This window comes from Sapajus apella, unplaced genomic scaffold, assembly GCF_009761245.1.
Source record: "Sapajus apella isolate SASKATOON/1434 unplaced genomic scaffold, GSC_monkey_1.0 scaffold106, whole genome shotgun sequence".
NCBI lineage: Eukaryota > Metazoa > Chordata > Mammalia > Primates > Cebidae > Sapajus > Sapajus apella.
Window position 1 is genome coordinate 2,852,864 of NW_022437046.1, and position 21,683 is coordinate 2,874,546.

At 50.3% G+C, this 21,683-nt stretch overlaps 1 protein-coding gene across 2 annotated transcripts; it reads left to right on the top strand.

The window, feature by feature from the left end:
- Window positions 1-359: 359 nt before the first annotated feature.
- DNAJB13 (DnaJ heat shock protein family (Hsp40) member B13) lies at window positions 360-20,265 on the top strand. 2 transcript variants are annotated; one of them, XM_032259035.1, is made up of 8 exons: window positions 362-685; window positions 7,481-7,584; window positions 8,963-9,124; window positions 14,851-15,008; window positions 16,109-16,222; window positions 18,328-18,441; window positions 19,201-19,277; window positions 19,937-20,265. In XM_032259035.1, the coding sequence occupies exons 1-8, from the start codon at window positions 618-620 to the stop codon at window positions 20,088-20,090; spliced, it is 951 nt and encodes a 316-aa protein (XP_032114926.1). In that variant the 5' UTR covers window positions 362-617; the 3' UTR covers window positions 20,091-20,265. The 2 variants fall into 2 exon arrangements, with proteins under 2 accessions (XP_032114927.1, XP_032114926.1); XM_032259036.1 differs by lacking the exon at window positions 18,328-18,441 and having other exon boundaries at window positions 360-685.
- The last annotated feature ends 1,418 nt before the right edge of the window (window positions 20,266-21,683 follow it).

Genomic DNA, 21,683 nt, shown 5'->3' on the forward strand with positions numbered 1-21,683 from the left:
AAAAATTAGCCAAATGCATTTCTTCTAAAATTTTTTTATTAATACTAATTGCTGCTCTTCTTTTTTTTTTTTTTTTTTTTTTTGAGACAGAGTCTTACTCTGTCACCTAGGCTGGAGTGCAGTGGTGCAATATCAGCTCACTGCAACCTTTGCCTCCTGGGTTCAAGCAGTCCTGGGATTACAGTCATGCACCACCACACCCAGCTAATTTTTTGTATTTTTAGTGGAGACGGGGTTTTACCATCTTGACCAGGCTGGTTTTGAACTCCTGATCTCGTGATCCCCCCACCTTAGCCTCCCAAAGTGCTAGGATTACAGGCATGAGACACCGTGCCCAGCTGCTGCTCTCTTTAAAAACAGAAACAAAACAAAACAGAGCCCTATGAGCCTCCAATTTCCGAGTTGAGTGACCTTTTTGCAGGGTCACAGATTTAACCCCAGCTCTCCCCGTCCTTTCACTGGCTTCTCTCTGTGGCGGAGCCGAGATTTGTTTAGGGAGGTGGGACTACAACTCCCAGAGTGCACCTGTGCGGTTGTCCGGAGCAACCAAGGAAGCCAACTAACAGCCTTGCTGGAGACTGAGGACTATCCTGGGCCTCACTGCCAGCCAGCCAGCCATGGGCCAGGATTATTACTCTGTGCTCGGGATCACTCGCAATTCAGAGGATGCCCAGATCAAACAGGCGTAAGTTGGGGTCGGAGCCAGGCCTTAGAGGTATGCTGGGGCAGGCCCTGCCTTCCTCTCTTCCAAAATGAGCTTTCCTGCACGGCTTAGGGCAGACAAGGTGAACCTCGTTCCTTCTTTCACTTCTTGCATACCTGTGTCCTGGCTTTGGGCTGGGTTGAGATCCAGGTTGGAAATTTGAACTCTTTAGTTCCTCAATCTGCTCCCAACCCATATCCCTTTATGCTCCATGCTCTGACTCCTCTCCTGGGTGTCTTGCTTTTCCTAACAATGAAATAGAGACAAAGGAGCCATTTGAACTTTATCGTGAATATTATGGAGAACCAGCAGCTTGTGAACAAGGGAGTGGCTGTGCCTGATGGATATTACAAATTCGATTCTGGCCGTGATGGAGGTTTTCAGCATTGACTAAACTACATCCCTGAATATCATCAGGTCTTAAGGACGCTCTGGTCCTAAGATAGCCTAGGACAGGAGTCAGAACATTTTTCTGAAAACATGTTTTTTTAAATAAATACTTATTGAGTGTCTACCACAAGGGTTGAGAGGGTACTTTACCTCCTGCTGCAGTGTCGGCAGCTGGAGATATTAAGTAGGAATCCGACAGTGACATTCCCTTTCAGAATAGATAATCAATATCTCAATTATCAGAATAGATAATCAAGACCTGATGCAGCTTAATTTTGTTGCTGAATAGATGTTGAATAAGTCACCACAACTGTGATGAGTGTTACAAAAGAGGAAGTACAGGGGGCTGTGGACATTGTCTTAGAAGGAGAGAGACCCCTTAGGAGGTGTTTGTGGTGATCATGGCAACAGATGAGGCCAGGGAAAGGGGAGGGAATGGACTTGACAATTAAGTGGATCATTGGAGGGTAAAGAAAAAAGGAGTCCAGGATAACTCAATCAATTAAGTCGGGCAGTGACAATAGCTGCATTTTTTGAGTGTATAGATGCTGTTCGGAGAACCTTCCATCACTGTTTCATTTAATCCTCACAACAGTCCTAAGAATTAAGTGCCATTATTATCCCAAGGCCATGCACTAGTAAATGGCAGAGTCAGTGTTCAGACATCAGGTCTGCCAGAGTTGCCGATCATGGGCCTATTCCTGGGTCAGGTCCTGTGGGGGATCACTGGAGTAAGTGGAGAGTCTGCAGTGTTGTTGGAGAAAAAAGACACAAACTCATGAAAGAATCTGAGAACATCTCAGGAGAGTGTATGATGTCACCCACTCTTTGGAGCATCTCATTGACCAGAAGGACCTATCCAGGGAAAGGTAATCAGGAAGGGCAGTGGGAGTGCAGAAAGATTAGTACAGCTTAAACACTGGAAAGGGCTGGATCAGAGTCCAGATTCACTTACCTGCTGGCTGTGTGACCTGCGCAAATTACTTAACCTCTTTGAGCCAGAAGTTTTCCCATTTCAAAATCATCATCATAATAATAAAGGTTGCTCTGAGATTGAAATAGGATTAGATGAGATACTGCATGTGTCCAGCAACCATTTGCATGTGAAATCATGTCATATAAAGAATGTTTAAGGCCGGGTGTGGTGGCTCATGCTTATAATCTGAGCAGTTTAGGAGGTCAAAGCAGGAGGATCCCTTGAGTCTAGGAATTTGAGAGGCCAGCCTGGTCATCATAGGAAGACCCTGTCTCTACAAAAATATAAAAATTAGCTGGGCATGGTAGCACACACCTGGGTCCCAGCTACTTGAGAGGCTGAGGTGGGAGGATTGCTTGAGCCCAGAAGGTAGAGGCTGCAGTGAGCTATGGCTGCACCACTGAATTTCAGCCTGGGTGACAGAGCAAGAACTGTCTCAAAAAAATAAAAATGGCCGGATGTGGTAGCTCATGCCTGCAATCTCAGCACTTTGGGAGGCCAAGGCAGGGTATCACCTGAGGTCAGGAGTTTGAGACCAGCCTGGCCAACGTGGTGAAACTCCATCTCTACTAAAAATACAAAAAATTAGCCAGGTGTTGTGGTGTACACCTGTAATCCCAGCTACTTGGGAGGCTGAGACAGGAGAATGACTTGAACCTGGGAGGTGGAGGTTGCAGTGAGCTGAGATCGTGCCATTGCACTCCAGCCTGGGTGACAGAGTGAGACTTCATCTCTAATAAAAATAAAAATAAGGCCAGTCCCGGTGGCTCATACCTGTAATCCCAGCACTTTGGGAGGCCAAGGCGGGCAGATCTCCTGAGGTCAGAAGTTAGAGACCAGCCTGGCCAACATAGTGAAATGCTGTTTCTACTAAAAATAAAAAAATTAGCTGGGCGTGGTGTCAGGTGCCTGTAATTCCAGCTACTCAGGAGTCTAAGGCAGGAGAATCGCTTGAACCTGGGAGGCAGAGGTAGCAGTGAGCCAAGATTGAGCCATTGAACCTGGGAGGCAGAGGTAGCAGTGAGCCAAGATTGAGCCATTGCACTCCAGCCTGGCAATGGAGCTAAACTCCATCTCAAAAATAAATAAAATAAAAATAGAGTGGTTAAAAGAACTGCGTATGTTTCAAACACCAGTCTTTAACCCTTTCTCCCCTATAACAACTCTAAGCCACATGTATGACATGCTCTCTCATGGGAGGTCCTAGATATCGATTTAAAACAAAAAAAGCTAAACTTATATAAGGAAGTTTATAAGGATGGTTTATAATTGCCCAGGATTCATAATTGCAATGTTCAAGCTGTGACTTTACCCCTTTCTCTCCAACTCAGGAAAGCAGGTGAATGAGAGAGATGTTACTGCAGGGATAATTTTGAAACCACTCAAATTTATATGAAAAAAACTAAACCCTTCTCAAACTTGTTACTTTTTTTTTCTTTTCTTTTCTCTTTTGAGACAGAGTCTCTCTCTGTTACCCAGGCTGGAGTGAAGTGGCATGCTCCCGGTTCACTGCAACTTCTGCTTTCTGGGTTCAAGTGATTCTTCTGCTGCAGCCCCCGAGTAGCTGGGACTACTGGCATGCGCCACTATGCCTGGCTAATCTTTGTATTTTTAGTAGAGATGGGGTTTCACCATGTTGGCCAGCCTGATCTCGAACTCCTGATCTCAAGTGATCTGCCCGCCTTGGCCTCCCATAGTGCTGGGATTACAGGAGACCGAGGGGGGGGGAAGATCATTTGAGGCCAGGAGTTTGAGACCAGCCTGGCCAACATGGTGAAAACCCATCTGTACTAAAAATACAAAAATTAGTCAGGTGTGGTGGCACACGCCTGTAGTCCTAGCTGCTTGAAACTTGGGAGGCAGACGTTGCGGTGAGCTGAGATTGTGCCACTACACTCCAGCCAAGGTGATAGAGTGAGACTCTGTCTCTAAATAAATAAATAAATATAACTGACTGTGACCTTTGTAACTGAGAATGGCGGGTTTGGAAGGCTGTGACAATTGTCTTCAAGTCTCTGAAGGTAGACATTCACTCTGTAATGTTCCCAGGGCACAGCCAGGACCTTTATGGATGGAGGGACAGTTGCAGGACCACAGACCCAGCTTCCTGTCGCAGTAAGAGGAGGCATTGCCTAAAAGTCAGATCCATCCCACAGTGAGATGGGCTGCCCTGCAGGATGCTGAGCGAATACCATTTATTTACTCACTCCTGCTCAGTGCCCAGCACTGGGACTAGAACTGGATGTAGCAACTCTAGGACCTCATAGTCTATTAGAAAGACGGATCAACAGACACCTGGAACACAGTGCTGCTGAGGACTAGGATCAAAGGTGCTGGGGACTTGAGCAGTGGAGTCTAACCTAGAAAGGAGGCTAGCAGTCATGGAAGGTGCCCCAGGGGATTTGGCCCCTGAGCCGATGGTTGAAGGATGAAGTAAAAATTGCCCAGAGAAGCTGGGAGGGGCTGCAGAGGGATGAGTCATGCAGAAGAGGTCAAGGGAGCAGCAAGACAGAAGAGTGAGTGAGGCCAGAGAGAGAAGCAGGGCCTCGGATCTTAGAGTTTTATCCTGGAGACAATGGGGGAACCAGTGAAGTGTTATGCCAGGAGAGGGACCTTGTCAGAAAGTATTTCAGAAGGTTGGGCTGGGCACAGTGGCTCACACCTGTAATCCTAGCACTTAGGGAGGCCAAGATGGGTGGATCACCTGAGGTCAGGAGTTCAAGACCAGCCTGGATGGGGAAACCCCATCTCTACTAAAAATACAAATATTAGACAGGTGTGGTGGCACATGCCTGTAATCCCAGCTACTTGGGAGGCTGAGACAGGAGAATCACTTGAAGCCAGGAGGCAGAGGTTGCGGTGAACAGAGATCGTGCCACTATACTCCAGCCTGGGCAACAGAGAGATTCCATCTCAAAAAAAAAAAAAAAAAAAAAAGGCATTTTAGAAGCATCAGCATGAACAAGAGCAGAGAGAGAGAGAGAGCGCAAGAGATATCATCGCAACTGGCAGCACACAATGTGGTGCAGAAGGGGCCACTGGTGCAGAAGACATGCTGCAATACTTGTAGGAATAAAGAGACAGGAACAGAACATTTTATTTATTTTGAGACAAAGTCTCACTCTGTCACCCAGGCTGGAGTGCATTGGCACAATCTCGGCTAACAATCTCGCCTTCACTTCCTGGGCTCAAGCAATCCTCCCGCATCAGCTTCCCAAGTAGCTGGGACTACAGGTGTATGCCACCATGCCTGGCTAATTTTTGCTTTTTTTTTTTTTGTAGAGTCAGAGTTTAGCCATGTTTCCCAGGCTGGTCTCAAACTCCTGAGCTCAAGTGATCCTCCTGCCTTGGCCTCCCAAAGTGGTGGTATTACAGGCATGAACCACTGCACCTGGCCCAGAACATTATTTAGAAGGAAAACCCCATGTGACTTGATGACTGATAGGGGAGGGTTGGAGGGGACAAAGGAGAACTTGGAATCAAAATGCTCACATTTCTGGCTGCAGCACCTGGGAAAAAAATTATGCAATGAAAATTTACCTGGCGGCCAGGTGCGGTCACTCATGCCTGTAATCCCAGCACTTTGGGAAGCCAAGGAGGGTGGATCTCTTGAGGCCAGGAGTTTGAGACCAGCCTGGCCAACATGGCGAAACCCCATCTCTACTCAAAATGCAAAAATTAGCCAAGCATGGTGGCTCATGCCTGTAATCCTAGCACTTTAGGAGGCCGAGATGGGCAGATCACCTGTCAGGAGTTTGAGACCAGCCTAGCCAACATGGTGAAACCCCGTTTCTACTAAAAATACAAAAAATTACCCGGGTGTGGTGGTGTGCGCCTGTAATCCCAGCTACTTGGGAGGCTGAGGCAGGAGAATCGTTTGAACCCTGGAGGCAGAAGGTTGTAGTGGGCCGAGATCGCACCATTGCACTCCAGTTTGGGTAGCAAGAGGGAAACTCCGTCTCAAAAAAAAAAAAAGAAGAAAATTTATGTATCTGGGCTCAGTGAATTTATGACACCTTGGAGAGGAGATGGCAAGTAGGCAGTTGGATGTAGTCGTCTTTGGCTCAGGGAAGTGGTCTGGTTTGGGATGGAGATTTAGCTGTGAGAGGCAGAAGCCTGCCTCTGGGGTGAGAAAAGAAGCCGCGAACTCTGGGATGGCGGCGAGGCGGGTGTGGGCAGTGGAAAAGCCAGCGGAGGCGCGGTGGGGGTCAGCTTGGGCTGAGTGACAGGCGTCTGTGCTGGATGCCTCCTGTGCAGCCCTTCAGACCCACTGCCCCAACTTCAGCCTTCCAGATGCAGCCGGCCCAGGGGAGAAGCGGAGCGAGCAGGGCGGGGCTGCGGCTTTATTCCCCAGTTCTCCTGTGGGGTCTCTTCAGTCAGCTGTGTCCCTTGACAGAAGGTCACAGCTCCGCTGAGGCCCCGTCCGTACACTCCGACAGACACCTCTCGGTTCCTGGTCTGGGAAAGCCGCATTCGGCCGCCCCTGGTGGCCTCCCTCCGCCCCCTGCACCTGGGCGAAAGGTCTCTTTATTAAACTCTCCGCAAACCACCCAGTCCGCGCCCTCGCTCCCTCACCCCGGGCCACAGCCGATACACAGCCTCAGATGCTGCCACGTCTGCCCCGCAGAAGCAGGCCAGCTGCTACCACTCGTATTAACCCTCCCTCCTCCAGGTACCGCAGACTCGCCCTTCAGAACCACCCGCTGAAGTCAAATGAGCTGTCTTCAGCAGACATTTTCAGTCAAATAGCCGAGGAATGGGCAGAAACAGAAGTGGGGGGGAAATGAGCACAGAGTGGGTGGGGGCGGCACAGGAACCGGACGGGCACTGAGCGCCTCAGCCATGCCCGCTGCACACCCGACTGTGGCTCATCCTCCCAAGACGCCTGTGTGTCTGCTCCAGTCTTCAAAGACGCAAACAGGTTAAGAGGCTCAGGAAGTGTACCCAGAGAAACCGTGAAGGATGAAGGGAAGGGAGCAGCAGCGCGCGGGGAGAGCCCCCAGAACACAGTGCAGCCCTGCACGTGCGAGAGGAGACAGGGAGGGGAGGAGCGGGGAGGAGCTCAGCCAGGCCCTGGGGAGCCCTCACGAAAAGCTTGCCCGTGGGAGGGGTCCTGTGTCTTGCAGGAACAGGCCAGCCCTGATATCCCCACCAGACGTAAGCATTGGTTGGGGGCACCAGCTTCAGCTCAGATGCCCAGGGGGGCAGCTGCTGTGATGGTCAGTCAACTGTGCTCCCCAGACCAGCTACTATTCAAGAGCCGAGCAGCGCACCTCCGCAGCCACCACAGCCGGTGAAGCCACCCCGGACTTATAGCTAGGCAGGAGTGGACAGAGTGCAGGCTCTGAACTCTGGTCTGCCTTCAAAACCAGGCCAGCTGGTATGACTTGTATTAACTCTCCCTCCTCCAGGTACCGCAGACTCGCCCTTAAGAACCACCCGCTGAAGTCATATGAGCCGTCTTCAGCAGAGATTTTCAGGCAAATAGCAGAGGCCTACGACGTGCTGAGTGACCGTGAGTGGCTGTGGGGCTGAGCAACCCCCTCAATTAAGATCATTCCTTTTTTTTTTTTTTTTTAAGATAGAGTCTCGCTCTGTAGCCAGGCGCCAGGCTGGAGTGCAGTGGCGCGATCTCAGCTCACTGCCAATCTGCCTCCCGGGTTTAAGCAATTCTCCTGCCTCAGACTCCCCAGTAGCTGGGACTATAGGCACATGCCACCACGCCCAGCTAATTTTTATATTTTTAGTAGAGATGGGGTTTCACCATGTTGGCCAGGATGGTTTTGAACTCTTGACCTCGTGATCCGCCCACCTTGGCCTCCCAAAGTGCTGGGATTGCAGGCATGAGCCACCGCGCCAGGCCAAGATCATTCCTTAAGTCTCTAGACTGTTGGGTTTTCTGAGGGAGCCCAACAGCGAAGAAGTATGCCTCTTCCCTGCCCAGACTCTAGACACACAGAGAAGACAGAATACACAACTGCTTTTCTCAGTAGAAGCAAGCTGAGGTGGAGGACGTGGTGTGTGAAGCCCAGGATGACACTGACTTGTTCACCCAGGCAGGCAGTGCGGGGGCTGGGGCACATTCCCCACACACCCCTATGCCCTGCTGGGATGGGACCTTCTCCCGTAGGAACAGAGTGAAGGGCTTGCAGCCATGGGGAAAAAGGCTGAAGTTGGGCAGGTGTGCTCTCCTGTCCCTCCTAGAGGTCCCTCCCATTGGCTGAGTGTCCATCTCCCCCAGGCCAGCAAGAGTAGGAAGAGGCAGAGAAAGGCCAGGAATAATTAGGAAATCTGTCCTATGGAGACCAGCAGAGTGGGGAAAGTTTAATCCACACGCCAGCACCCAGGGCGGTCCTGGGGGACTTTCCTTGAGGGCTTGACCTGGAGACTAATCCTGGTTCCTGCAGAAGTACAGCTAGAAGATCACTAAGGTTTCTGCAGCCCCGAGTTTCCAGGACTTCAGGGTCCTTAGACTCTAGGATTTCAAAGTTCTAGAATTTGGAGGCTCCAGAATTTGTAGCTTTTTAAAATGTCAACGTTCTACGATTCTGTATGCCCAGATAAGAGAGTGGCCATGATGACTTAGGCCAAATCCCAGGGCCACGGCCTGAGCCTGTCTCTCAGTTATCCCCCCAATCCCTCACCCTGTCCCCAACAAACCCAAGGCTTTCACATCTCTCTTCTGGGCTACAGGAGCCATACCTAGGTCCTCACAGAAGGAAATGGAACCCCTGACTCCTAGGGTCTCATTCCAAAGACTACCAGACAGCAGGCGCTTTGGAATCAGGCTGCTTTTGCCTCTTCCCTTTCTTCATATCTGCCTGCTTCCCAGCCCCTCCACCTATCCCAGCCCCCAAAGTTGGACGCCTCCTGAAGGTGATGCCCATCCACAGCCGTGAAGAGAAGCATCTATGACAAGTTTGGAGAGGAAGGCCTGAAAGGTGGGATTCCTTTGGAGTTTGGATCCCAGACCCCATGGACAACTGGTTACGTCTTCCATGGCAACCCCGAAAAGGTGTTCCATGAGTTCTTCGGTGGAAACAACCCGTTCAGTGGTAAGAGATCTTCCTCCCCAACCCTGCCTTACAGAGAAGGACACAGCTATAAAAGATGCTTTTCACTGAGTAGTTTTGCTTTTATTTTTACTTTAATAAATATAAATATAATACCTTGCAAAATAAAAGTAAAACAGAATTCATTGAAAAAGAAATACATTCTGACCCTCCATTTTCTCCTTTTTTTTTGAGATGGAGTCTCATTCTGTTGCCTGGGCTGGAGTGCTGTGGCACAATCTCGGCTCACTGCAACCTCTGCCTCCCAGGTTCAAGCAGTTCTTCCTGCCTCAACCTCCTGAGTAGCTGGGATTACAGGCACCCGCCACCACACTCAGCTAATAATTTTGTATTGTTTAGTAGAGACGGGGTTTTGCCATGTCTGCCAGGCTGGTCTCGAACTCCTGACCTCAGGTGATCTGCCCATCTCTGCCTCTCAAAGTGCTGGGATTACAGGTGTGAGCCACCGCACCTAGCTGATTTTTGTATTTTCAGTAGAGATGGGTTTCATCATGTTGGCCAGGCTGGTCTTGAACTCCTGACCTCAAATGATCTGCCCACTTCAGCCTCCCAAAGTGCTGGGATTACAGGTGTGAGCCACTGTGCCCAGCCCAGCCCTCCATTTTTTTCCCCGGAAGCAGATACTAGGGAAGCAGCTACTAGTAAACAGTTTATGTATCCTTCCAGAAACTTTCCACGCATGTATGAGCTATATTTATTTTTACATAAGCCTTTTATTTTGTTAAGGAAATATGGCCACATTGTACACAGTGATTTTTTTTTAACTTAATATATCTTGGAGATTATCTTATGTTATACTATATATAGATCTACTTTATTCATTTATATGCAAATCTATATGGTATGTATAGATCTGCATAAGATTTCACTGGTCAGATGTCTCTTAGGGATCCATTGCAGAAACAAATACTGTTCTAGCCATATTAAGCAGAAAGGGATTCAAAACAGGGAATTAGGTGCTTTAAAAAATCATTGAGGCCACTTTGGGAGGCCGAGGCGGGTGGATCACGAGGTCAAGAGATCAAGACCATCCTGGTCAAAATGGTGAAACCCCGTCTCTACTAAAAATACAAAAACATTAGCTGAGCATGGTGGCGTGTGCCTGTAATCCCAGCTATTGAGGAGGTTGAGGCAGGAGAATTGCCTGAACCCAGGAGGCGGAGGTTGCGGTGAGCCGAGATCGCGCCATTGCACCCCAGCCTGGGTAACAAGAGTGAAACTCCGTCTCAAAAAAAAAAAAAAAAATCATTGAGGCTGGGTGTGGTGGCTCACTCCTGTAATCCCAGCACTTTGGGAGGCCAAGGTGGCTGGATCGCTTGAGTGTAGGAGTTCAATGCCAACCCGGGCAACAGAGTGAAACTCCATCTCTACAAAAAATGTGCCAGGAATGGTGGTGTATTCCTATAGTCCCAGCTACTTAGGAGGCTGAGGTGGGAGAATCACCTGAGCCCAGGAGGTCGAGGCTGCAGTGAGCCTAGATCAGGCTACTACACTCAAGCCTGGGTGACAGATTGAGACCTTGTCAAATCAATCAATCAATCAATCATTGAAAGGCCTGGGTGAGAAGGCTCTAGGCTGGCTCTGTAAGACTTCTCCCAAGAACACCACCTCTAAACTGGCCCACAAGGAGAGCTGCTGTCTCTGCCACAGTCCTGAAGAAGGAATCAGGAAATGTCACCGTTGCATTGCAGAACACACCATAAGTGTAGCTACAATTGCTGCCCCACATGCCTCTGACAGGCACAAAACTTGTGGGTGGACATAGAAAGGCTGCTGCAGAAAAACCCAGTGTTTCCATGACAGTGCTCACCAGCTCCAGAGCCATAGAGAGATGCCTGCTGCCTTCTTTCTGCCTTCCAAGTAGCTCAAGGTTTACCTGATGAACAGAATTCAAAGCCAGAACCTTAGCTTCAAGAGAGTCTGGGGGATGTTCCTTTTGGCTCTATAGATTTTCTAGCAGGGAAGGTATGCAAGGAGGACGACAGAGCGGATGCCAAGTGCCAGCATGGCTACCATGGGTGTTTTATAATTTATTATTATTTTTGAGACTGAGTCTTGCTCTGTTGCCCAGGCTAGAGTACAGTGGCATGATCTTGGCTCACTGCAAGCTCTGCCTTCTGGGTTCAAGTGATTCTCCTGCCTCACCCATCCAAGTAGCTGGGATTATAGGTGGGTGCCAGCACACCCAGCTGATTTTTGTATTTTTAGTAGAGATGGGGTTTCCACTCAAGACCGGCCAGCCTGGTTTTGAACTCCTGACCTCAAGTCATCAGCCTGGCTCGGCCTCCCAAAGTGCTGGGATTACAGGCATGAGCCACCATGGCAGGTCTAATTTATTATTTTTAATTACTGTTTTATTAATGGGTAGTTTCTTTCCAGTCTTTTGCTAATATTGTATTTGTCTCTTTTTCAGTTAAAACAGTTCTTGTGCCATTCATAGTTTCCCTAATATGCTTGTCTCCCTACTGAATGGGGAGCTCCTCCAGGTCTGATTGATCTCAGAGTAGCCAAACCACAGCCTAGCATCTGACAAGAGGGAGTAGATGGGTGGATGCATAAAATGAAGGAAGGAAGGAAGGACAGATGGATGAATGGATGAGTGGGCATATGAATGAACAGATGAGTACATGGTGGGTGGGTGGGTGCATGATTCCAGCTCTCAGACAAACTGACCAAGAGTTGATTTCTGAGGCTCAGAATCATCTTGCAAAGGCAGTGGAAGGACCTTACACCTGATTTCCTGGCTCCAGTTATGCCCACAGAGGGCCTAGATTTTCACTGCCTGTTTTCTCCTACACCCATTGCCCCTTCTCCCTGACAATACTTCAGCCTTTCTGAACTTCATTCTCTCCTCTTCTCTGTGCCAATACACGGGTTATAGCCCCTCCGCCTCAGAGACTGCTCCCACCATGGACTGCCCTCATGTGTCTTCGGGAGGAAGCTGAGTTTATAAGCTCCACGTGAGACTGAAAACATCAAGGGGCTTTGAGTAGTGGGCTTGTTTCCAAACCATGCACTGCCGTTTGTCAACCGTGTGATCCTGGGCAAATTTCTTCACCTTTCTGAAACCCCAGCTTCCTAACCATTACATAGCCAAAATAATCATTAAGGCTCAAGGGCTATTACCAGATGAGATCATGTTTATGAAAAGGGTCTTTGCAGTTTGAAAATGCCGTACGGTGGATCTTGTCTCACTATCTGTCTCAGTTCAAAGGAGCCAAGTGAGTCTACAGCAGCATCGCTCATTGGAAAGGTCAGGCTCAGGGTCTGGGCTTCCTTAGGCAGTGCCCAGAAGCTAGACTGCCACAGTGCTCCACTCCAAGTGTTCCTGAGACCCATCTCCCTGCAGGGTTGAGGGCTGGGCTTCCTGTGGCCTGGCTATCGGGGTGGTTACTGCCTGGTACTCCATAGGCCTGGATGAACAAGTGAATTCAGTAATGCAACAGGTGGACCAGATGATTCACAGGCCTCTTGATTACCCATCACATCTCAGAGGGACATAATGTAGTCACCTTACTGTCCCTGCCTAAGGTCATTTCACCATTCTAGCCCGTGAAGTTCATTCCATGGCATTAACCATGAGAGGCAGAACATAGAAACTCTTAACCATGGTGCCTGCCCGAGTTTACAGCTTATGAAGGGCTTCCACATCTAGCAATGCCGCATGACATAGTGGTTAAGGGCACATGTTCCATAGTCATATTGTCCTGTGGTTCAGATCCCAACTCTACCGTTCACTAGCTATGGGAACTTACTCATTTTGTTTGGCCTCTCTGGACCAATAAAATAATAAGGTGCCAAAAATAGCAGCTGATGCAAACTCAGCTCTCAGCAAGTTTTAGCTCTTCGTCTTAATGGTGGAAGGCAGGACAGGCAGTATCACCCCATCCCACAGACCAAGACACTGAAGCCCACGGATCACATAGCACATCAGGGGCAGAGCTGGGAGGGGGGATGGGGACAGCAAGAGGGGTTATGGGTATAGAGCTGGGGGGGGCTGGGGGGGGCAAATAAATTGAGGAAAGAGGAGTTTGGGGGATGCTGGTGGCCTCTCAAATTGTTAGGGACCAATGCTTTCCCTCCATCATCTCAGCCGACAGCTTTATAGAAACTTGAGTCTGGGGTCTTTAGTCGTCTTGGGCTGGGCTGGACAGCGAAGGGGAGAGGAGTCAGGAACAGTAGGGAGGACTGCGCAGCTCTGACCTTCCTGCAAAAGGCTAACAGCAGGCCGGGTGTGGTGCCTCACACCTGTAACCCCAGCACTTTGGGAGGTCAACGCAGGCGGATCACGAGGTCAGGAGCTGAAGACCAGCCTGACCCACATGGTGAAACCCTGTCTCTACTAAAAATACAAAAATTAGCTGGGCGTGGTGGCGGGCACCTGTAGTCCCAACTACTCAGTAGGCTGAGGCAGGAGAATTACTTGAACCTGGGAGGCAGAGGTTGGGTTGCACTGAGCCCAGATAGAGCCACTGCACTCCAGCCTGAGCGACAGAGCAAGACTCCATCTCGGAGGGAAAAAAAAAAAAGGCTAACAGCAGTCTCTTCTGGCACTCCCAAGTACAGCCACCAGAGGGAGAGCCTCTTTCCTGAGACAGAGTTAAAGGTACCCAAGTTGTGAATAAGACAAGGAAGCGGAGCGTTGGGAGGGGGGATGCTGAGTGTACGATAAAATATACTGTTTGCTAACGACAGCGGCAAGGAAAACCTAGCCGCCCTAGCCCCGCAAGTGGAAAACTGCTTGGGGCATTCTACAGTAGCAAAGCAGTAAACGTATATCACACACCGGTTAAAACAATCTTTTTTTTTTTTTTTGAGACGGAGTTTTTCTCTTGTTACCCAGGCTGGAGTGCAATGGCGCGATCTCGGCTCACCGCAACTTCCGCCTTCTGGGCTCAGGCAATTCTCCTGCCTCCAGGCAATTTTCCTGCCTCAGCCTCCTGAGTAGCTGGGATTACAGGCACACGCCACCATGCCCAGCTAATTTTTTGTATTTTTAGTAGAGACGGGGTTTCACCATGTTGACCAAGATGGTCTCGATCTCTTGACCTCGTGATCCACCCGCCTCCGCCTCCCAAAGTGCTGGGATTATAGGCTTGAGCCACGGCGCCCGGCCTTAAAACAATCTTTAAGCACGGGTATGTGACCCTGCCCCCGTGGCTCCCTCGTGGAGAATACTTTCTGGTTTGTCTTGATCAGTGGTAAGCAGGCACCAGCTGCCTACCTAGTTTATCTTGTTTCTATGAGAAAACAGAACACCTGTTTGTTAATAATAATCACCTGTTCAGAGAGAATAAATACGTGGGTCAGCGTTTGCTTGAGGCCCTCAGCCCGGAATGCTGTTGGCCTCGGCTAGTCCCACTTGCTGTTTTATTTGGGTGTCTGCTTCTTAGTGCCTTCAGCGCTGCCTGGGTGGGGGTCTCTACGGCCTTGGTAGTGGGCGATATCCCAAGTGGGGGTGAAGCATAGGGGAGTGACAAGGGATGATAATCATTGCACCTGCAGTTGAAGACAGCTTCTTGACCTGGCCAGTCTAAGAGGTGGGTATGGGATGTTGGGTATTATATGGGGCACTGAAGAGGTTGGCAGGGGGTGTATCTGGAAGTGGAGGCAGAGCGTGTGTGTGTGTGTGTGTGTGTGTGTGTGTGTGTGTGTGTGTGTGTGTCTCTGGATACAATTTCTCTTAAGACTCTCCCTACCTCCTGCAGAGTTTTTTGATGCAGATGGAAGTGAGATGGATTTGAACTTTGGGGGGCTTCGTGGCCGAGGTGTCAAGAAGCAGGACCCCCCAATCGAACGGGACCTCTACTTGTCCCTGGAGGACTTATTCTTTGGCTGCACCAAAAAAATTAAGATTTCCAGAAGGGTGAGTACTCAGCTTGCTTCTCTCGGGAGCCATCACCTCTCCCCTGCAGCCTGAGCAGCTGCCTCCTCTCTCACCCAGGCAGGAGAACTTGCGCATAGTCTCTGATGGAATAAGGGAACCCTAGATGCAGAGACCTAGGATATTAGAATTCCAGAATCTGAAATTTGGAAGGGACAATTGAGGATATTAGCCCAGTTCTTTCCTAGTGCTCGAGTGCCCTCTGCAGTTTCCCCAATGGGGACAAGCTCTTTCTCTTCCTCTCTCTCAGTTCAGCCCCATCCCTGTGGAAACTGGAAGGGCTCTGAATGGGAGAAGTCTCCTCTGAATTCTTCCCTCTGGGCTTTACCAGACCTTATTCCCAAGATTTTATCAGGGTGCATGCCTTGTGCGCAAGAAAGAACAGTGGGCATGGAGTGTGGGCTGGGAGACAGTCCCCAAGGTTGATGGGTTGAGGAAGACCCTCAGTGCCTCGTGTCTAGTCCTTGGCTTGGTCCTGTCCCATGGCCCAGCCCTGTGTCAGGCATAAGAGCAAGCCCCCTCCACCTTTGCCTAGCAGAGGAGATGCCGATGCAGCCATGCTTTCCACAGATGGTACCCATCTAGATGTGTGATTGGGGAATGGAAGGATGACACCATGAGGAATGCACGAGGAGAGGCTTAGATATGCTGATTTCCATGTTCTTTCTCTCTTTGGGATTAAGAGACTGCTGGAGGTTCAGGGCAGGCCCTCTGGGATTTGGAGAGAAGAACAGAGTACATTTTTGTCCTGTATCTGTTAGTGGCCAGGGCTGGAGCTGTGTGTTTGATCACTAGTGGTGACCGCTTGGCATTTCAGGCCCCAGCCCCGTGGCATGCTCTGCCATCCTGAAATCATAAGTTCTTGGTTGTCATGGAAACAGGATGGGAGTGGGAGTGGCTCAGGGCAGGCTCTCTCCATTGCTGGAGGCTCTTCCCATCACTAGATTGAGCCCAAGTACAAATCCCATAGAGCATCTTTCACATGTGCAAAGGTCAACTGGGTGTTGATGAAAATCTGAGCAAATCTCAACTGTGCTCATGGAAGTCCTGAGCAGACCTCCCCACACCTGATGTTGCTGCAGGTGCTGAACGAGGATGGGTACTCCTCCACCATCAAGGACAAGATCCTAACCATTGATGTGAAGCCCGGCTGGAGGCAGGGCACACGCATCACCTTTGAGAAGGAAGGGGACCAGGTGAGGGGGGAAGAAGCTGATTCAGGTCAGTCACTGGGTTCAGGTGGTGGGAAGACTGAGGAGGAAAGGAGGGGAAAGGAGGCAAATGTTCTTCCTGCCCCTCTGAGCCTTGGTCTGTAGAGAGACTAGTCTGCAGAGTGGGAGAGATAGGATTCCATAATGTTCCTTCCAAGGAACAGAACCTCACAACGCTTCTGTGAACGGGAAGCCCAAGGACTATCCCCATGTTACAGAGCGGGAAACTGGGGCCCAGGGAAGAGTGGGACTTGCCCAGGGCAAGAACATGAGAGCTGAAAGGAGATCCCCGTCTGAACTCCAGTGTTTTCCTGATTGTCTTCAGTGCTTTTCAGAATAAAGCCCAACTATAGGAGGTACTCGGAAACCATTTAATCATAATAATTTTATTTACATATTTTATTTATTTTGAGACAGTCTCTCTGTTGCCCAGGCTGGGGTGCGGTGACATTATCATAGCTCATTGCAACCTCCACCTCCTGGATTCAAGCGATTCTCCTGCCTCAGCCTCCCAAGTAGCTGGGACTACAGGCATACACCACCATGCTCAGCTTTTTTTTTTTTTTTTTTCTTTTTGGAGACAGTCTTACTGTGTCACCCAGGCTGGAGGGCAGTGGTGTGATCTCGGCTCACTGCAACCTCTGTCTCCTGGGTTCAAGTTATTCTCCTGCCTCAGCCTCCCCAGTAGCTGGGATTACAGGTACCCACCACCATGCCCAGCTGATTTTTGTATTTTTAGTAGAGACTAGGTTTCTACTCAAATTCATGTTGGCCAGGCTGGTCTTGAACTCCTGACCTCAGGTGATCCACCCGCCTCAGCCTCCCAAAGTGCTGGGATTATAGGCGTGAGCCACTGTGCCCAGCCATCCAGCTAATTTTTGCATTTTTAGTAGCCACAGGGTTTCTCCATGTTCATCAGGCTGTCCTTGAACTACTGACCTCAGGTGATCTACCCTCCTTGACCTCTCGAAGTTCCTGGGACTACAGGCATGAGCCACCCCACCTGGCCTATTAATAATCAGTTTAAATTAAATGCTATTTAAGTAAAAACATAAAATTATTGTCCAGGGTGTGCTGAGTCCTTAAGTCCTGAGAAGAGGCAGAATGATGGCGTATTCGGAGCCAGGAGAGATGCATTCCTTTACCTGCATTTTTTGCTCCCTTTCTTGCCTATGAAACATCTACTTCTTGTCTGGTCTGGTGGCTCGCACCTATAGTCCCAGCACTTTGGGAGGCCAAGGCAGGAGAATTGCTTGAGCTCTGAAATTAGAGACCGGCCTGGGCAACATAGCAAAACCTTGTTTCTACTAACAATAAAAAAGTTACCTGGTCATGGTGGTGTGTGCCTGTGGTCCCAGATATTTGGGAGACTGAGGCGGGAGGATCTCTTGAGCCCAGGAGGTCAAGGCAGCAGTGAGCTATGATCATGCCACTGCACTCCAGCCTGGGCAACAGAGCAAGACCCTGTCTAAAAAATAAAACATCAGCTTCAAAAAAACATGCTTCAAAACCCAGCTCCAGTGTTCCCTGCTCTGGGCAGCCTCCTCCGAGCCCCAGCCTCTACGCTTCCCTTTATCAGGTCTTGAGTGTGCTGGGGATTCATTGTCGGTTCCTTTCCCTCCCTGCCGCAAGACTAGGAGTTCCTTGGGGTTAGGGGCCTAAGGGCTGCAGTCACCTCTTTTGTCCCCAGTGCCCAGAAGAGACCTCAGCAGAGTTTTGGTGACTTAATGAAGTTTGGGAGAGGGGTGTCATGCCTGGAGTTACTAGCAGGACAGAGACGTGTGGGCAGTTGGATGATGCCCAGCTCAGTGTTCCACCCACCATCTGAGGAAGCTTCTCCACTCCTCCAGCTGAGTGTCTATTTTGGGCATGCTCAGTACAGAAGTGATTATGGGGAGATTGATCTGTGAAAGCTTCTCAGGCTTCTAATCCATCTGGGCTACGGAGGCCAAACTGAAAAGCCCCTTCTGGAAAACCTGCTCTTATCTCCCCATTGTACAGATGAAGACATGGAGACAAGTAGAGGCAGGAACTTGGCCAAGGTCACACAATCAATTAGTCCTTGTCACCCTTTGGCCTCCCCTGCCCAGGGCCCCAACATCATCCCAGCAGACATCATTTTCATTGTAAAGGAGAAGCTACACCCTCACTTCCGCAGGGAGAATGACAACCTCTTCTTCGTGAACGCCATCCCTCTGGGCAAGGTGAGTGGGCAAAGCGCAGGAGCAGTGGAGACGGCATCAGAGTGAGCCCACCTAGACTTGGCCTCCCCTGCTGCAACCACTTGCCCTCAGTCACTAGGCCCTGTGGGTTCCACCCTCCGAGTCACCATCCACTTGGTCCCCTCTGCTCATCTGCACGCCTGGATCTGTGCACCAGATCTGCGCAGGAGGCCCTCCCCACTACTGCTCATCTCCAGGCTCTTCTCAGGGATCCTACCACACACTCATCAGACCTGCCTCACACCTCACTGTCCAAATATCTTTGTGCTACTGGAGGCCCTCAGCAATCTGCTCTCTGCTGACCCCTTCCCTGCTCTCCAGCCCCTGCGCTGTGTAGCACCCTGCCTGCATGGCGCATTTCCATGCCTCTGTTCTTATTTCTGCTGGGCCCTCTCCCTGGAATGCTGTCTACTCACCTCACCCCATAGGGTACTCCTCAACAGCTACCACCACTGCTGCTACTTCCTGCCCCACTCCCGAATGGTTTGGGGACCTCTCCTTGGCTCCCACAGACCCCTTTATTTCTATCTCTCTCATTACATTTATACAACATCCATCTTAGCTGCCAGATTGTGAGCTTCTTGAGGGCCAGAAATTGCCTGGGTCATTCACCTATTCTGGAATAGCCTTGTCTCCCTTGTGCCCAACTCAGTGTCCAGCACTGGACAGGTTCTTAAGGTGCCTTCTAAACAGGAGGGCTATGGTGACCCTCCCCAGCCCCACTTCTGGCTCTAACCCTAGGCTCTCACCTGCTGCACTGTGGAGGTGAAGACCCTCGATGACCGTCTGCTCAACATCCCCATCAATGACATCGTCCAGTGAGTCCACCTGCCTTGGGCGCCGGTAGCTGAGAGAAGGGCCAGCCTGGGATTTAGGGGGTAATGTCAGACATATCTGCCCAGTAGACTTGTACAGGCTGCCCCCAGCACAACAGTTCCCTGTTGAGGGGATGGGAGAGGACCAAAACCAAACCCACACTCTGCCCAAGCTGTGGGCTGCAATCATCTGGCAAAAGGAATACCTTTTACTAATTGGCACAAAGCCACTGCTGAGGCTAGAGGCCCTCGGTGTTGGGCAACCCCCGTGGCCGCCATCCCCCGAAGCTTCTCATTAGAGTTCTGAGTTGCATCCCCTAAGTCCTTTTCCAAGAAAGGCGCTCTGCCAGTGCAGGGGTTTGCCTGGCAGCCCAGCACCCCTGCCCCCACCCCAGGGTTTGCTCACCTTTTCTTCCCTTTTCCCATAACTTAAAATTCTGGAATCCACCATCAGAGACTCGGTGTAAACAGGTTTTCAGAGAGCAAGCTGTTTGGAACAAGCCAATCTCCTCTCCCTTCCCAACCAGTTCTAAGTGCCACTCCAGGTGAAGGCTGCAGAAACTGTCCCCTTCCAGGGGTAATGTGAGCATGAGTTCGTGACAAGGACCTGCAGAGGCTACTCTGGGATGCCCTCTAAGCTCCTTTCTTTCATCCTATTTCAGCCCCAAATACTTCAAGAAGGTGCCAGGTGAGGGGATGCCATTGCCAGAGGACCCCACTAAGAAGGGGGATCTCTTCATCATCTTCGACATCCAGTTCCCCACCCACCTGACGCCCCAGCAGAAGCAGATGCTGCGTCAGGCACTGCTGACATGACTGTGGTGGGCTGGAGCAGGGGTGAGAGGAGGCTAGCTGGGCCTCACCCTGCCCGTGTCTCTGCCCCCCGCAGCCTCTGGGTGTGCAGGGGAGCCTGCTGCACAGATGACACCAGGGTGGGATGGTGCAGGGCTTAAACTGACATAATAAAGATATATTTCCCGTCCTCCAGTGACATCCACGAGAGTGCATTGGAGAGGAGCTTCATATTAGCCCTTCCTGTGGGGTACAGGGAAGAGAGAGACCCAAGGAGCTGAGTGCCCGGGTCCCTGTCCTGGCTTTGTGGAAAAGGGCAGGTAAGAGTTGAGATCCTCTGTGCTTCCACTTTGGTAGAATGGGGCAGGGCTGTTTAGCCTCTGAGGGTCCATAGCTCTGCTCTGGCTTTTCATGACAGTGTCTGGAGCATGATATGGTCATGTTAGAGACAGAAAAATTAAGGCACAAAAGAGAACATTTGTTGCAGGTCACTCAGGCCTCAGTGCCAAAGCTGTCATCGGAACCTTGAAGGTGGTGGGGTGCAGTAGCTCGCCCCTGAACTTTGGGAGGCTGAGGTGGGTGGATCACTTGAGGTCAGGAGTTTGAGACCAGCCTGGTTAACATGGTGAAACCCTGTCTCTACTAAATACAAAAACTAGCTAGGTGTGATGGTGGGTCCTTATGATCCCCGCTACTCAAGAGGTTGAGGCAGGAGAATTGCTTGAAGCTGGGAGGCACAGTTGCAGTGAGCTGAGATTGCTCCATTGCCCTCCAGCCTGGGCGAGAGTGAGATTCCATCTCAAACCCAAAAACCTTGAAGGCTGCTTCCTACAGACTCACCCTGCATAGAGAAGCAGCCTAAAGAAGACGTGTGCACTGGAAACAGCATTGGTTCTACCTCTCTGGCCTCAATCCCCTGGTCTGTGAGATGGGTCCTGGGCAGGGTGATCTGGCAGGTAGGAAACCTGAGTTCTAGTCCCAGCCCTGCCACCTGGGACCAGTTACCATTCCTGTCTTTGTCAGCAAAGCAGAGCTATAATGCCACTCATGGGCACGTTGTGAGGATTGAGATCATTGATGTGAAAGTGCTTGGTGAACTTGCTTAGATTCAGGAAGTGGTAACAGTACTGCTGCCCCCATGGCCTGGAGTCCCAGCCTTCAGGTCCAACTAGCCTTGTGTAGACAACACTTGCCTCCTCAGAGTCAACAAGTGTCTTATGCTCCCCTTCCATGCCAGGGAGGTTTCCCTCTGGAGTCTGAGCTTGAGTGAAGATGGTCCAGGCTTATGGGACAAGTAGGTAGCCAATTCCGTGGAATGCCTTCAGAGGTGCCAGAAAAGGCCCGTGTTCTCCAGATTGCTTGGGACTCCACCATTCAAAACTCATCCGCTTAAGGTTTTTTAAGTAGGAGTTCAGTAGCATTTTTGCCATTTTAAAAAATCACCATGGGCTAGCTGGGGTGGCTCACGCCTTTAATCCCAGCACTGTGGGAGGCCGAGGTGAGCAGATCACTTCAGGTCAGGAGTTTGAGACCAGCCTGGGTAACATGGCGAAATCTCATCTCCTAAAAATACAAAAGTTAGCCAGGCATGGCGGTATGTGCCTAGAATCCCAGCTA

Coding starts and splice junctions, on each gene's coding strand:
- DNAJB13 (XM_032259035.1), top strand. CDS start 618: ATGGGCCAGGATTATTACTCTGTGCTCGGGATCACTCGCAATTCAGAG. Junction 16,223..18,327: donor TTGAGAAGGAAGGGGACCAG/GTGAGGGGGGAA, acceptor TCCCCTGCCCAG/GGCCCCAACATCATCCCAGC. Junction 19,278..19,936: donor CCCATCAATGACATCGTCCA/GTGAGTCCACCT, acceptor ATCCTATTTCAG/CCCCAAATACTTCAAGAAGG.